Here is a 15347-nt window from a genome sequence, read left to right as displayed (position 1 = left end):
GTCATCTGAGGGCTGAATTGGGTGCCTATTTTTTCATCCTTCAGGCTCTGATAGAAGGTATTAAGTAAGGTAACTTGCCTGTGGGTACACACATACCATTAACCACTGACCTTTGAGTCTGATGTTCCAGCCAGCTGCTCACACAGCTAACAGCCTGCCTATCTAGACTGTAACATCCCAATCTGGACGTACCAAGATGCTGTAGGGAGAAGTATCCAAAGCCTTGCTGAAGTCAAGGTTAACAACATCCAGTGCTCTCCCAGTCATGCTGTCATAGAGGGCAACCAGGATGGCTGAACATGGTTAACACTTGGTAAGCCCATGCTGGCTGGTCCCGGTCACCTTCTTTACCTTCTTGTGCTTCTCAGAGGATTTGCTTTGTGGTTTTCCCGGGAAGCAGAGAGAGGCTAACCAGCCTATAGACCCATGGCTTGTTATGTCCGTGTTTGAAGACAGATACAACATTCACCTTTCTCTACAACCTTTCAAAAACAACAGGGATGCTAAAGAATGGTGTTGCTCTCTATGCATCCTCAGGCTTGTACGGGTTAAGATTTCTTAAGAGCTCCCTGATCTGACCTTCTTCCATTACTGCTGTTTCCTCCTCTCCCTGAATCCTCTTCTGGTGTGCAGAGACCTAGGAGACAGCATGTCCAGACACTCAGCCTTGTTTCCCTGAAGTTGTTTTTTTTTTTTTTTTTAATTTCACATATTTTTAATCAGCTGATACTGTCTAGCACACTTTGCCTGCAATGGGGCCTGTGGAACTGTTTGCTCTGCTTACATGGGGATGTATTTGAAATGGTTAATGAGAACCAGTATTCCTAGAATACACTACTATTCTTTTGCCTCCTTTTAAAAAAGAGGTGTGTGCCACATGGGTGTCTGGAGGAACTGATTCTTCCCTGTGATAGTTTACTTGTTTATCTGCATCTGATGGTTGTGGATGTTCTCTCAGAGGAACTCATTCTTGCCACATAATTAGATAATTAGTTTCCAACTTTGATAGGCATTGCTGCAGCTGGCAGTGTGCACTGTCCCTAATAATTAATATAATAGACGAGGAAAATCAGCTAAATTAAGTTTAGTATGAACTAGATACCCAGGCAAGTGCACTTAATTCCACAGGCAATTACTCCTATATATAGAAATATTTGGTCTCAGTGGATCTACTTGTGACCTTATCCAGCACTCAGCAGAGAGAAAGGAGAGAGTTGGTAGAGTATGTTTATAGAAATATAGTGGAAAACAAATGAAAAATGCTTGATTAGCAGTAGAATTAATTAATGTGATTGTGACTGGACAGAGATCATTGATAAGTAACTTTCTGATGTTTTACACCACTTCAGTCTTAGTGCAATTTCCAAAAAAGCCTGTCTCTGCCCAAGTTGCATAGCAACATTTCTGCCTTTTCAGTGTATGAAATCCTCCTGTGGCAATGTCTCCTACTCTGTTGGCTAATTTTGTTTGTGTGATGCCCTAAAAGTCACTCTGCAGCTTTAGTTTTGCTTTCATGCTGCCTGAGAGCTCCTGCCCTTCTCCCTGTGTTGCTCATGAAGGGCATGGTGCAGCTCCCTGGCCTCTGAACAAGGAAGCAGCAATTTCTGTTTACCTTGGACTGTATGTGTTATCTATTTTATAGTATAGATTTGGAAAGATATTCCACCATGTGTGGAGAATTTCTCTGTTAATTGATAGCCCAAGCAAAAAGCCCTCTTGAAATTGACAGCCCAAGCAAAAAGGGTAGACTTTATTTTATTTTAGCTAAAAAATTTAGCTCCTGTGGTTTTCATTTCCCAGGGGCATTTTAACATAAAATTTTTTCCTTCCTGTGATGTCTAACAATTGTCACTTTCCAGGGACAATGTTGTGAATGGAGTGAAATAGTATGATGGAAAAAATGTACTCACAATGATAGCGTAAAGAAAAAAAGGGGAACTGGTATGTTTTGTTGACAGCCACATAAATCTTGGAAAATTTACAGAGATTATAGAAGGATTGCTTAATTTCTAAGGTTATTATGTTACACTGTGCTTAAAAGATTTTTTTAAAGTAAATTTCTCTCACAGTTTGAGGATTTGGCTGCTTAGAGGGATATCTTCATAACACAGTCTCAGCACAAATCTATCATCCTTAATTTGTCTCAAGAAAATACAAGATGTGAAAGACTAGAGTCAGTAAAAGTTTCTGATTTTTTTTGAAGATGGGTCAAATTTGGCAGAAGAGGTACTCTGCAGTCACTGTACTTTGGCAAACAAGGGTGAGGAAGCGCAGACTGAGCATGAGAGTCAGCAAAGTCAGTGTTCTCTGAGCTGAGGAGTTTGCATTGAGCTGGGTAATGCATGGGTCTGCAGCTCCTGGGTTCTGTTGTGCCCATGGGATTTCAAGTGGTAAGCCACTACACTTAGCCTGGGTTTGTTCAGCAGTGCCTGGCTGAAGGCTTGCTCTGATTGTGAAATATCATGTGACTCATTTATGTCTCTGTAAACATGAAATGAGTATTTTTAATATGGTTATATATTCCTCACTTGAGCTAAAATTTTCCCAATGTCTTTCTTTAAAGGTTTCTGACATAAAAAGGGCTTAACAGTTCAGTGTTTCTTTAATTTGTTCCAGTAGTTCTTTTTTAATAGCTGAGTTTCTATAGGAACAAATGTTATTAACTTTTTATTCCCAGCCTTAAAAGAATCATAGGCACAGTGGCTCCTTGTCGCTGTTTTTTTGGCAGCAGCAAAAATGCCAGGAATGTATTATACAATAGCAGTACAGTAAAGTTGTGCCTGTGCTGGGAGTCATACCAGTTCTGCATTGCCCTTCTTGTTTGTGGGACTTTATCCTACTGACCTTTGCTTGTGCCTGGCTGGTTTTCAAAGACTAAACACACTACCCTATATGTACTATCATTTAGTGGCAATCATACCCTTGCAATTCTGAGACACCTGTTCATTTACCACATCCAATAAGCCTTAGTTACCTTATTCAAATCTGGTGCACGCCCAGCTGTTTCTCTCCAGCCTGTGTGTGCTGCTGGCTACCTCAGCGTGAAGGTGCCCCAGATCTGAAAGAGCAGGTTACGTAAAAGCCGCCCCCGGTGCGCGGCACGACCGAGGCTGCGGCTCCCCAGGTAACACCCGCTTGCATCAGCGGCTCCAGAGGGGAGTGGGCCGTGGGACAAGCAAGCTGCTGAAGAATATCTAGCTGAGTGAAACATGGAATAAACTTGGCCTTAAACAAAACAAGCATTATAGCCATGGGTTATTTTCTTTGAAGTCTGGCAAATCACAGGATTATAGAATGGTTTGGGTTGGAAGGGACCCTAAAGATCATCTAGTTCAATTCCCCCACCACAAGCAAGGATGCCACCTAGTAGATCAGGTCGCTCAAGGCTCCATCTGACAAAAGTTGGAGATCAGTGTGCTACAAGAGGGGGCAAGGTTGAATCATTTCAGCATCCTCTGTTGAGGGTGAGAAGGAAGTGGGAAGAACATTATTAGAACACTCTATGGAGACTGTGCAAAGAGTGGTTAGCACCCTCACTCTTACTGATGCTCGCTCACTCTTACTGATGCTCGTTACTATGAGGAGAGACAGGCTGATGTTTAAAATCCAGATACGAACATTCTTCCTAGATGAGGCTTCCTAATTAGAGCAGTTTCTGTCTTGGGATTCAACCTTTCATGTGGTAAATGCTCAGTTATAAATGTATGAAGCTATTGATTTTCTGATGCCTTGCCAGCAGCTCATATACTGAATATTTAATGTAACCCAAATACTTGTTTCCTAGAAATACTGGGAGATTAAAAAAAACAAATCAAACTCAGTCTCTAGAGTTTACAGTTTAACCAGTTGTATGCTGGAAAAACTAGAGGAAGGTATGAAATACCTGTAGAATAGGTAAGGAATCATTTTGAGTAGACACTCAGTGTTTACACTGACTCAGATAGACTTGGGTGGAATTGTAGATGGGACAGTCTTCAAGCTTTGTGAGTGATGAGTGATGATTTTCATCCTTTTATCTGCTGATATGCAGATATCTGTGAAGTACTTTGAAGAGGTCTGTGAAAGATATTTTAAGAAAAGAAAGTACATTTAGGTTACCAAGAAATTTGACATATGCCAATTTTTAAGATAGTCCAAACTCATAATTGAATTTTGTACAGGGTACGAAAGGATGGAAGAACATTGTCCAAACTTACATTTGAGATTATATTATTTACAGTTTATGTTCCCTGTGTTTCAAGATTAGTTCTCCTCTTGCTTTCAGACTTCAATGACTGCAGCAAAACTTAATGACCTTTGGACTATTCCTAAAGTTAAGCATGTGAGGTACTGGATTCCTCTCCAAGGAGGGCACTTCAACTTAAACCAGTAGTAAATAAACTGACATAGCCCAAAGTTAATTACAGCAGGACCTTGAATCAAGGTTGCCTGTCTTAGTAATTAAGTAATTAGGAATACTGTTGTTTACTTTGATACATGCAAGATTTAAATATTTGTTTGGTTTTTTCCTGAGGATTTTAATTCAATGAGCAAAACATAATCGTATTGCTGCTTCCTCTAGCAAGAACTTGTGTCAGCAATCTATGCTTTTGTTTTAGATCAAACCAAACCAAAGGCTTTATTTACTTGCATGGAGATGCTGTTAGCTGTGCTATCAGTATTAAAATAATTGCCACTTAACTGTGTTTACTTATGCAATAGATTTTATTGTAAAATTTATTGTGTTCCCTTGCATGAAAACTTACAACACGAGTAACAGTCATCTCTGTCAATTGGGGAAATCTTAACATCAGTATAAATGTGGGGGAGGGGAGGAAATAACTAGAGGCAGACTAGTGAGCCAAGCTTTATAATCATTGTGAAATACCACTGAAATAGATTTCACGGGATGAAAGAATTTGGGGAGATACGGAGTAGGACTGTTTTAAGTCCTACAGGTGCAGAAAACTGTCAAAACTGTTGGATCAGATGTGCTTGTTTTGCTCTGCCATGTCTTCACAGGTGGGTATTCTTTATTAATGAGGTTTGCAAGGGCTCACCTTGCTGTGATACAGCTGGCAATTTGAGGTTCTGGGCATTGTGTAGCTGTTGTACCACTGCTTGAAGAAGTTAACCCTTTCTCAGGTGAGCCATTAGAAAAGCTCACCTGGGCTCTGGTAGGTGTCAGGCTACTGCTGTGGGACAGAGTGAAATGGATTTCACCTTCCTCCAGCCCCCTAAAAATTATGTTGTACATGATTTTATGGAAGATGGAAAGAAAGGCAGAGAAAGCCACTGCACAGGACTCTGATTGCTTCTTGTCCTTAGTGTAATTCTTGTTTGTTAGATAGCAGGACTCTGCTTCTTGAATGACCTGAAGTTGTGTCTGGGGAGGTTTAGGTTGGCTATTAGGATAAGGTTCTTCACCCAGAGAGTGCTTGGGCATTGGAATAGGCTCCCCAGAGAGGTGGTCACAGCACCAGCCTGACAGAATTCAAGAAGCATTTGGACAATGCTGTCAGGCACATGGTGTGACTCTTGAGGTATCCTGTCTAGGATATCCTGTCTAGGGTGCTAGGGGTTGGACTTGCTAATTCTTGTGGGTCCCTTCCACCTCAGCATATCCTGTGATTCTGTGGTCCTTGGGACTTATCATCTGGATGTGCCAAGCTCAGGTTGATCACAACACGTCTGTTTCCACAGTAAATGAGTCATCTGTTCGATGCATTGCTGTGTTTGTCCCTCTGTCATTATGGTAATTTACTGGTTATTTACTGAGCCTTGTGCTCAGATTCAGGGCTGATCCCAACCTTTCCTTTCATGCAGTCTTTTACAGGTCAATGATGAAACTAGTTTCATGTTTAAAAACCCAAAGAAGAGCAAAAAGCTCAGCTCCAAGCCTGATTTTTTTCTGAGCTAGTGAATGTCACATTCACTAGCATCACATTCAAAAAGGAATAAAGAGAGAAGCTTTTATTAATTTGATGATGCCTCCTGCTTCCAGCTGCGGCAGAGCAATCCCTGTCCATCTTTCTTCAAGTTCTGTTCACTGAGCTGTTACCCAGTCCCTGTTGTCTCTCTCTTGCTTCTCTGCTCCACTTTTCATATTTCTTCATTCCCATTTTGTTTATCTCTTGTTCCACCCTCCCATTTCCCAATCTCTTTGCCTCTGGCACTCTTAGAACAGCAACGCCCACAGTGCTGATTAATCTCTTAACAAACCTCAGATTCAGTAGCAGGAGTTGGAACTCTACCAGGCTTTGGAGAAGACTCTGACCTTCATCTTGGACTGCCTCAGCCTAGGACTCAAACATGCCAGAAAGGTGGAGATGCAATTGTTTTAATGCTTTTCATCTGTTATTCTGGATTATTCACTTCAGAACTGTGACAATTTCTGTAACCCTACATTTGAGCAGTCTCTTGTGACACTTCTTATTTTACACACTGGAAATGAGAGAATGGAGGACACCAGGACCTCTTCAGGAATGTGCAGACGTGGATGGTTACAAACAGTTTTGTTGCACAAAATCTGTGAAACATGGTCTGAACCTTAGTGAAATGAAATCAAAATATATAATCTTATATTTAATAATAGTGCAAAATAAAATTTTAAATTGCAGTCAGCAACTTACTCTGTAGGAATATCAGCAGTAGGAACCATATGGAACTTCCATACCACCTCAGTAATATTTTATCCCCAAGTTCCTTGTTTCACCAGTTCAGCTGGAGAATTCTTAGATAAATGTGCATGCATTCTCTGTGAATAACTACTTCTGGAATCCTAAAACACACTCCTGGTGATCTTTGGCAAGCTGGCAAGTTGTGTCCTGCTCTTCAAAACAGGGTGAAGACTATTTGTGGTCTAGTTTATCATCTTAAGTTAAGCAAGAGATGAGAACAGGTTGTCATGATAGGGTGTGGGTGCCCCATCCCTGGAGGTGTTCAAGGCCAGGCTGAATGGGACCCTGAGCACGCTGAACTAGGGAGTGACATTCTTGCCCATGGCACGAGGGTTAGAACCTCCCCTGAGGGCCCTTGCAACCCAAGCCATTCTATTATTCTAGGAGTTCAATCTCTCACGGTGCTTTTAAGCTGACTACATCTTCACCAAGCAGTCTTCAGTTTGAAGAGAAATTGCCTTAATGTTTTTATTTCTTCAGCATGAGAATTGCAGGGCTGGATGTCAGAGCACTGCTGCTTATTTCTGACATAAACTGCATGAAAGAAATAACCTACAGCATTTTTAATTTATGGTATTCAATACTGGGATATTTTTATTACTTTGGAACAGAGACTATGGATGCCAGTGAGATGCAAATTTTAAATGAGTATATACTTTCCAAAATTAATTCAGTTTGTGACCTCTGTTGATCCTGACTCAGTGCCAGCTATATTTGTGTTGGTGTCAGCAATATTGATGCCATATTTATCAGGAGCTGAATGACAAGATGAGATGATCACAGTGCTTTTAGGTGGCGATAGTGATTGAGCTGGGTTAGAAAAAGGAAGTGTAGATGCAGGATCAGCATTTTACTCATCCTTAGTGTTCTGCTGCTGCTTAGGCCTTTCACTGTTACAGTGCCTACTGTCAGGGAGGCCTAGGGAAAGACAATAAGTCAGGCAAATTTCTGACTGATTTTTTTTGTTCAATTTCCCTGATGTCTGATGAAAATCACTGTATTATTTGCATTCAGCTGATTCACAAGTGTTAGACTGAGTTTTATGCTCCAAGATAGTTACTCCTGTCATGGTAAAAGCTGCTTGGGCAGGGATGGATTGTTACTAAAATTGAAATGTTTTAACTCCATGGTTTAATAATTTTGGTAATAAGAGAAGTAATAAGTGAGGGAAGAATCACCTGCTGAAAAAATATTCTCAAACTCAAATAAAGTAAAAGTTTAGCCCATTTAAACATTTATTTCCTTACACTGAGTTCAAGGAGGGGTAGTGGTATCAAAACAGCAGAAAACATGGCTAGTTCCTGACAAACAGTACTTAAGTTCAAGAATAACTGACCAGCAAATAGGTCTAGAGATTTTTTGGTTTTATTATTTATAGTTGTTATCTGTGTGGGTTTTATTGTTTTGAGAAATTACTTAGATCTGGGTGATTCTTAGAAACATATATTGTGTCCTGGTCTGAACTGGACAAACAGCTCTCTGACCTTGAAGCCTGCAAGATTTATGCTCCAAAGATAAGTTTGCCTGCTTTTTGGCATACACACCAGGAGTACTGTAGACTTGAAACTCATAGGAAGTATGAAAACTTGAATGAAAAAAAAATAGAGTTAATGTCTTTGTTTAATGTAGCATTCTAAAATGAAAGGCTAATTTGCACATTAAAGCTCTCCTCTTCCAAAGTTACTGTTAGAAGGACCAAATGTTTAGAGGTATTTGCTTAATGGCAAATTATTTTTGGAAGCCATGTCTGTAGATTCCATGTTTTTTAGCTACACTGTGCTCTCTCTGGGTCAGATTGACAGTTTTATTTTGCTGGGACTGAGTTGAAAGCCCTTTGGAAGTGTTAGGTACCTTATGCAGAAGTTCCCTGTGGGTCTCTATGACGACAGCATTGCCTTCTTGGAAAGCCTCTCACGGATAACCATGTTCTTCATAGTCTCTAGAGTTTAAGAATTAGTGGATTCTCTTTGTCTCCAAACAAAGCCAACAGAAGTAATGCATGTAACAGCTGGGTCTATAGCCACCTATTCTGCTTTTTATTTTACTTTACAAACATGAAGTCTGAACAGAATGTTAAGCAGGATGTGAAGCTGATATTTTAGTGACCCAAATAGAGTTCAGAATTTTAATGTCACTGCTTATACATGCTTTGGCCCTCAAGATATGCATTTTTCACTCTGTTGGATCAGATACAGTATCTTTACCTTAGTAATGTGAGGATGTTTCCCTTTCTCATTCGGTTGTACAAAATACACAAAATTATCTGCTTTAAAAGTCACACTTTTCTTGCACAGCATACCTGTGCAGAGCTAACTGAATAAGAGAAAATTTGAATCTTGGCTTAAAGTAATTTAAGGACAAGTTTTACAAATCGAATTTTGCTGTTTGATTTCATTGGGATTAGATTTTACCTGTATGCTTTTAACTCGCCCACCCACAACCACTGCCCCAAATAATTTGTAGGACTCAGGCTTCGACATAGGTACATAATTCATAGGACATTTGGTAAGAGAGAGCTGTGAATAACTGAAGCAAAGGATGGGGAAATCTAAACTGTAAAATCCACCTGGATTATGATGAGCTGTTCATAGGAACTTTGTGTTCTCAGAAAGTGGTATATAAGAAACAAATGTTAAATATTTTAACTCATGTTATTTAACATGGGTAATGTAAAACCCGGGAATAATTCATAAAAATGGATTCAGCTTCAGGAAAAAAAAAAAAATTTAGGAAATCCACAAAGTGATGGGAAAGTACATTACCATGACTGTAAAATCTCAAGGTACTTATGGAGAGCTTACACAAGGGTCTAATGCAAAAGCCAGCTGCACACTAGAGAGAGAGAGAGAGAGAGACAGGATGGATTGGACCTGGGAGAATTTTTTTTCTATTTATTATTCTTATTATTAAGCACATTGTATGTTGTCCACTAGTAGGAAGCTAGCTAGACAAAAGATGCAGCAGTACTAAAAGTGGACACAGGAGAGTGAGTTGGAGCAGTGCCCTTCTGCCCCAGGAGAGATCTCTGGCTCTCCTGTAATGGCTGAAATTCTTTCAAACACTCTAAATAATTACTCCATAAGATGATTAAAAAATCAGGAGAGTTTGCAGGGGAAGGGGTGATGGTGATGTTAAGTAATCAAAGCTGTCAACTGCAAAGACGTGGGCACGCCTAAAAAAGAGGAAGGGATTCAATGGAAAGAACAGATCTGTTTTTCTTTGTCAATTGTAGGCACCATGTGTTTAGTTACAGTGCTTTGTAAAACTCCAATGTGCTAGGACTAAATGTCATGCAGGATTAGGACAGGCACAATCTCTTTAAACTTGCACCATTCACATTTAGGTGGAACTAGGAGGAAGATGAGAATTTTCTGTTTCTAAATTGTAAGGAGCTCAGTAAGATAACTTCTTTTTTTTTTAAATTCATGAATAATATAATTTCAGTGTACTTCATGTCTTCCCAATAGCCATATTTCATATATTTTTTAAATATGAAAGTCTTTTTTCATGAGCAAGATACAAGGGAGAATATTCAAGGTATGGTTGCTTTCTTGTAAAGTTTCACAGATGTAATTCTTATGCAAGCTAAATTCTTCTGTTAACTGCATGTAACAGTGTTGTTGTTGTTCTTACATTAAGAAAATTGAATTCTTGTCTCCTCATGTGTTTCAGGTCAGCAAATTCCACCCTTAGATCCTCATGAAATCAGTAACAATGGAGCAATCAAACTTGGAAGGCAGACTTCACAGACGGGTAGGCGGTGCTGCTGACCCAACTTGATCTTTTTAGATTTACTTGAAAAACAGCACCATTTGCTTTTTTTTTTCACTGAGAAAGGACTTCGTGATCTCAGTGACGTGGCTCCTTATCTTGAAAGCAGTAATTTCAATACTTCCCATGAGCAATAACGCAAGGACCAGAAGCAGAAGGCTTTACTTCAAAGGGATTTTGCAAAACCCAGTTGGAAAATCCTCTCTAATATCCTGTCAAAATTACAGTGTCAAAGTACTCCGATTGTCTGTTTAAACCAGTGACTGTTGTTTTGATTTTTTAAAATAAAAAGATCAGTTTATATATAAAATTTAGGTTTGCTGCAAAAACTTATCTTCTTACATTTGCAAAGTGGACTTGGCATATTTTTAGAGTTTTCTCTGCAATAACAGGGTGAAAAAAATCCCCATAATACCTGAATTTTGGTTTACAGATTCTCTGCCATCTTTTTAGCTGGACTCTGCTTTACAGTTTTTCTAAATCTGCAGCTTCATCTCCTACTTTCAGTAAACATCAGCAAGAAGTGGACTGAATTTGCTAACTGAAGAAGAAAATTGATCCAAAGGATGAGTGAATGCAGTTTTTATGGACTGGAAGTCAAAATCTGTGTCAGGAAGTGCTGTGTATGTGGAAGAAAGAGTAGTCATGAAGGAAACTGCTGGACCCCATACAGTTCCAGTGTGCTCCAGAAAGAAGTGAAAATGCAGCCACTGTGTAGACTGGAATGCTTCCCTGTGCAGGGTGTAGGTTTCAATAATTGCTGAAAATGTAAAAAGAGCATAAATACAAGCTTAATCTGCACTGCTTACCAGGGTTCCTCCAGATCTGTGTTCAAAGTTGCACATTCCTTGGTTTCTAAACGAGTGCCCAGTGCCCCACTCCTCATGGTCTCACTGCTGTGAATTCTTCTTAGAGTTCAAAGAACAATATTTCTGAACAAAAACTGCACAAGAGAGCACAATATTATTTGGGGTTAGAGGCTGGAATCCGAAAAAACAAACGTGAATGTTTGCTTACAGATGTAATTCTCTGAATTTGTGGAGTAGTCTTCTCAATTGTGTGGGGATGTGGTGTGGAAGGCACACTATGTGATATCTTTGAAGCGTGATGCACTTGTAAATGCAGTGGAGGAAAGAATTCCTACAGAGGGTTATGAACTAGAAATAATGTAAAACCATATGTGTTTTCAACTTCTGTCTTTCATGAATGTGTGTGACTGAGATGATAAAATCCAAATTTATCTTCTTCATCAATTTCATTGGAAGTGGGAATTAGAGTAAGAAATGCTGTATTCAAAAACAGAGCCCAGCCTGAATTCCACAACATTAATTTGTTCTCTTATGAGGAAAATTATCGCCACTGCACATTTTCAGGAGGGCTTATGAAAAGCAAACAAAAGGGAAAAATAACTTTCCACAATAAATCATGAGCAGGCAGCCTAGAGCGTCGTTTCCGTGTTGATACATAGAAAAGCAGACCTTATTGGCTGTTGTGAGATTGCTTAGATAAATGTCAGTAATTGTTAGGGCTTGAAACAGGGCCAGATAAAATCAACAGGAACATTTTGTCTCCAGAGGGTTTGGAGTAGCATAGGTGGGAAACATCCCTCTTCATTTTATCTAAGAGCCTACACTGCTTTGTTTTTTCACATGTAAGTAGTTTCTCCTATATTTTGGCCTCATTTGAAAACACTCATTTTAGAAAATACGACCTTGGATATTTTAGCTAAACTTTCAGTTTTCAGCTGTGCTGATATATGATCCATGTCTCTGACTCATTGCAGCGACTATTTTACTGATTATCTAGGGTTATTTAAGTGAAAATTCAGTAATCATCATTGTTGATAGTTTGGGAGGGAGACTGGCTCCTTTAGGGAACATTTAATTCTATCCCAGTACAAGCAAGTCTGCCAGGGATGCCTGGCTCTTGCACTTGGCTCGGGAGGAAAAACTTAACGTGGCCTGCAGTGCTAAGGAAATACCAGACTTACCAACGTCACAGGTTCTTACATTTTATGGGGTCTACAACCCAATGCTGGAAGAGATCTGATTCCTCCCATGTAAAACCCAGTAAGAAGCTAGACCAGTTACCCAGAAAACAAGATGAGATTGAACCCATGTTTTTAGAGATGTCATAAACTTTAGTTCAACGTATAGCAGTTATCCATAATTGATTTTTAAGCTTTTGTAAATAATTGTTACATATTTTTTTTACCATGGCATCTCAAAACTTATTAAATCCTAACTGAGATGTATGAAGGCATTGTAAGACAATTTTGTGAGTACCTTGTATACTCTAATTTATGTTAGAACAGCCAATTGAGGCTGATCTTTATGGGATGTTGTCCTGAACAACCAGCTCTCACAGCTGGCTTTGAGCAGTATGTGAATCAGAACAGGTTTATGAGTTATATGTTGAAGTAGTTTTAAATTGGAAGTTTTTACAATGGATCTCTGACAGATTTAGAAATTAGAATGGTTACTAAATAGGTTTTGCTTTTGGTGGGCAAATCTAAATCACTTTATTCTGATTTTAGTCAAGAAAAAGATTTAAATTAATAAGGAATCTGATTGTATAAGTTCTTGAGATTTGGGTTACTGGAAGCTTCATTGGGGAAATCTGGAGCCACAAGAAAAATAACAGGCCAATGTGCTGTGCAGAGCATCTCACATTTTCTCTGAATACAGAACTCACTTTTGACAATATTGTTGCCTCTCTGTTTTTTGTCAAAACCAAGGTGTAGCCTCCTCAAATGGGGCAATTTTTTGTTAAAAAATAGTGATTTTAAAATGTAAAAGTAATGATTTCTGCTTCAATTGGTTGCCTGTGTTTCTTGGAAAGTACCACCACCCTTCATAAACAGCCAGAAAAATGACAGAAAACCCCCAAATCTCAGAGTTGAAAGTTTTAGCAGCAGCTGGAATTCCTCTTAGTAGTTAATGGCTAGTGAAAAGCTAAATTACTGTACTGGAGCACCTGACTTGTGTAATTGATCTTCTCTAATAATGATAATAATAATATCAATGTTGCAGTCCTTGGTTAGCCAGCTGGTGCTGGATTTGTCCAAGACTGATTTTCTCAAGAGAGCTGGCAGCAGGACTGAGGCACAGGCCATAGTGTCAAGGATATTTGGTGGAGCTTGTTTGCACTGTGACTCAGGACTGTGACTGTCCAGTTGAGGGTGACTTGCTTTTCTGGCTTGTCATGAACAAGTTTAAAAAAAAATTATGAAGGAACTAGTTTTTGTATATGCTCTGCATATATGTGTGTATATAAAGTACAGTTTTATGTTGTTCTGCTGACATGTAGTGTTTTCTCGCTATGTCTGGTTCTCATATACTACACATTTTATTCTGTAAGTACATTTTTCTGTTAATGATCATTTCACCTTTATGAACTTAAAGTTGTGGATCAAAGGTAGCAAGTAGATGTGCATAGGTACAATTTTTGACTTGCCATTCTTGTGCATGAAAATGGCATATTGCAGAAAATGTTTGTCTTGCAGGCTGAGAAATCTAAAAATGGCCATTATTATTCAGGAATTGGAACTTAGAGGTAATAAAGTGACACTCAAAAAGCTTACTGTTTTTGCTTACAGTACAACATGTCTATCCAAAGTGCTGCAATGTAATATGAGTCTGTATCAATACCTATAAAACTTATTTGTCATCCCATGTCTTCACTAATCCTTCATGGCACATGGGAATAAGCGTGACTAGATAGGTTACATATGTAAGCATTCTGGCTGTCATCAGATTGTTTCACTACAGTGATATATTTTACTAACCTACCCTTAATTATTTAAACCAGTCAGTGATAAATTTCCAGTTTAAAATCACCTAGTAGGTACTCTTTCTCTGTTTTGTTTATATAAGGGCTTTGATTGGGCTGGACCCACTCACTTCATGTATGGGATGCTGCAATCTGTTAATACTTTCCCTTCTGTTTTACATATTAATTGTATCATACCTAATAATATTTTTCCCCCTAAAATGTAGTTTTTGTGTTTTATTTAACCTACAGTGATTAATGCTAATAAATGTTCTACATGTGTCTGAACTGGGGCTGTCTCTGGTTTCAATAAAGCAGAACAAAATAGCCATTTTGCATGTCCTTTGCTCTTGGAAAGGGCTGTCTGCAGTCTGTGGATTACTTGCCTGGGATTTAAATGCTGCTTGAAACGTGTGTGGCTGGCCTTTTAGCAGAAAGTAAATGCATTCCTGGGGGATCCTGCAATCCAGACAAACTCCCAAAAACTAGAAAAAGAAGATCTGAAAATCCTTTTGCTGAATTGTTTGATTTATCCATTAGAAGAGAGGGACCTGAATGGCCAGCATCTGTTTAGAAATTTAGAATAGTAGCTGTCAGTAGAAAGTGAGCTTCCAGTTACCACTTGCTTTGAATAGCAGTGATGACTAGTATGGCTCATAAGACACTTTGTCTTTTGTATGTTTTTATTTTGGTGTACATTTATTTTTTCACCCTACTTTATGTCCCTCCCTCAGACTTGTGTCTAGGAGTTAAGAATTAACACTCTCTTAAGAAATATGCAGTATTTAATTCCCCTTGCTGCTATTGTTACAAGAGGTATTTAACTACACTAGCAGATTTTTGTACTGTTTGGTTCATATTTTCACAGTTGTTACAACAACTATGAGGACTATGAATGAAGAGCTGGGTTTTTAAAGGAAAAACAGGGTTTTGGACTAAGGCTTTTCTGACTACCATGATAAATTCAATTCACAGCAGTATGCAAGAAGCAGTGTAGCTCAAATAACAGCACAGAACACCACTTTTCTGTGTAATGAGAAACCAGTGTTTCAAAGAGGTTTCATATGTTGTGAGTTTAGTTACTGCTGGAAGATAGACAGGATCTGTTTCCTGCTTTAAAGCAATTACAATTATCTTGAAAAAATT

The 15347-nt window shown here is 38.9% G+C and overlaps 1 protein-coding gene across 1 annotated transcript in view; it reads left to right on the top strand.

Annotated features, from left to right (window-relative positions):
• Nucleotides 1-14489, top strand: part of RAB31 (RAB31, member RAS oncogene family) — a 60689-nt gene extending 46200 nt beyond the window's left edge. The window contains exon 7 of the mRNA XM_002190127.7: nt 10332-14489. Within this exon, the coding sequence (XP_002190163.2) occupies nt 10332-10429 (98 nt within the window). The 3' untranslated portion in view covers nt 10430-14489. The remainder of the gene's footprint in view (nt 1-10331) is intronic.
• The last annotated feature ends 858 nt before the right edge of the window (nt 14490-15347 follow it).

Source organism: Taeniopygia guttata, chromosome 2 (genome assembly GCF_048771995.1).
Source record: "Taeniopygia guttata chromosome 2, bTaeGut7.mat, whole genome shotgun sequence".
Classification (NCBI taxonomy): domain Eukaryota; kingdom Metazoa; phylum Chordata; class Aves; order Passeriformes; family Estrildidae; genus Taeniopygia; species Taeniopygia guttata.
The sequence above is the reverse complement of the archived record's forward strand: the minus strand, read 5'-3'. Positions and strand labels throughout refer to the sequence as shown.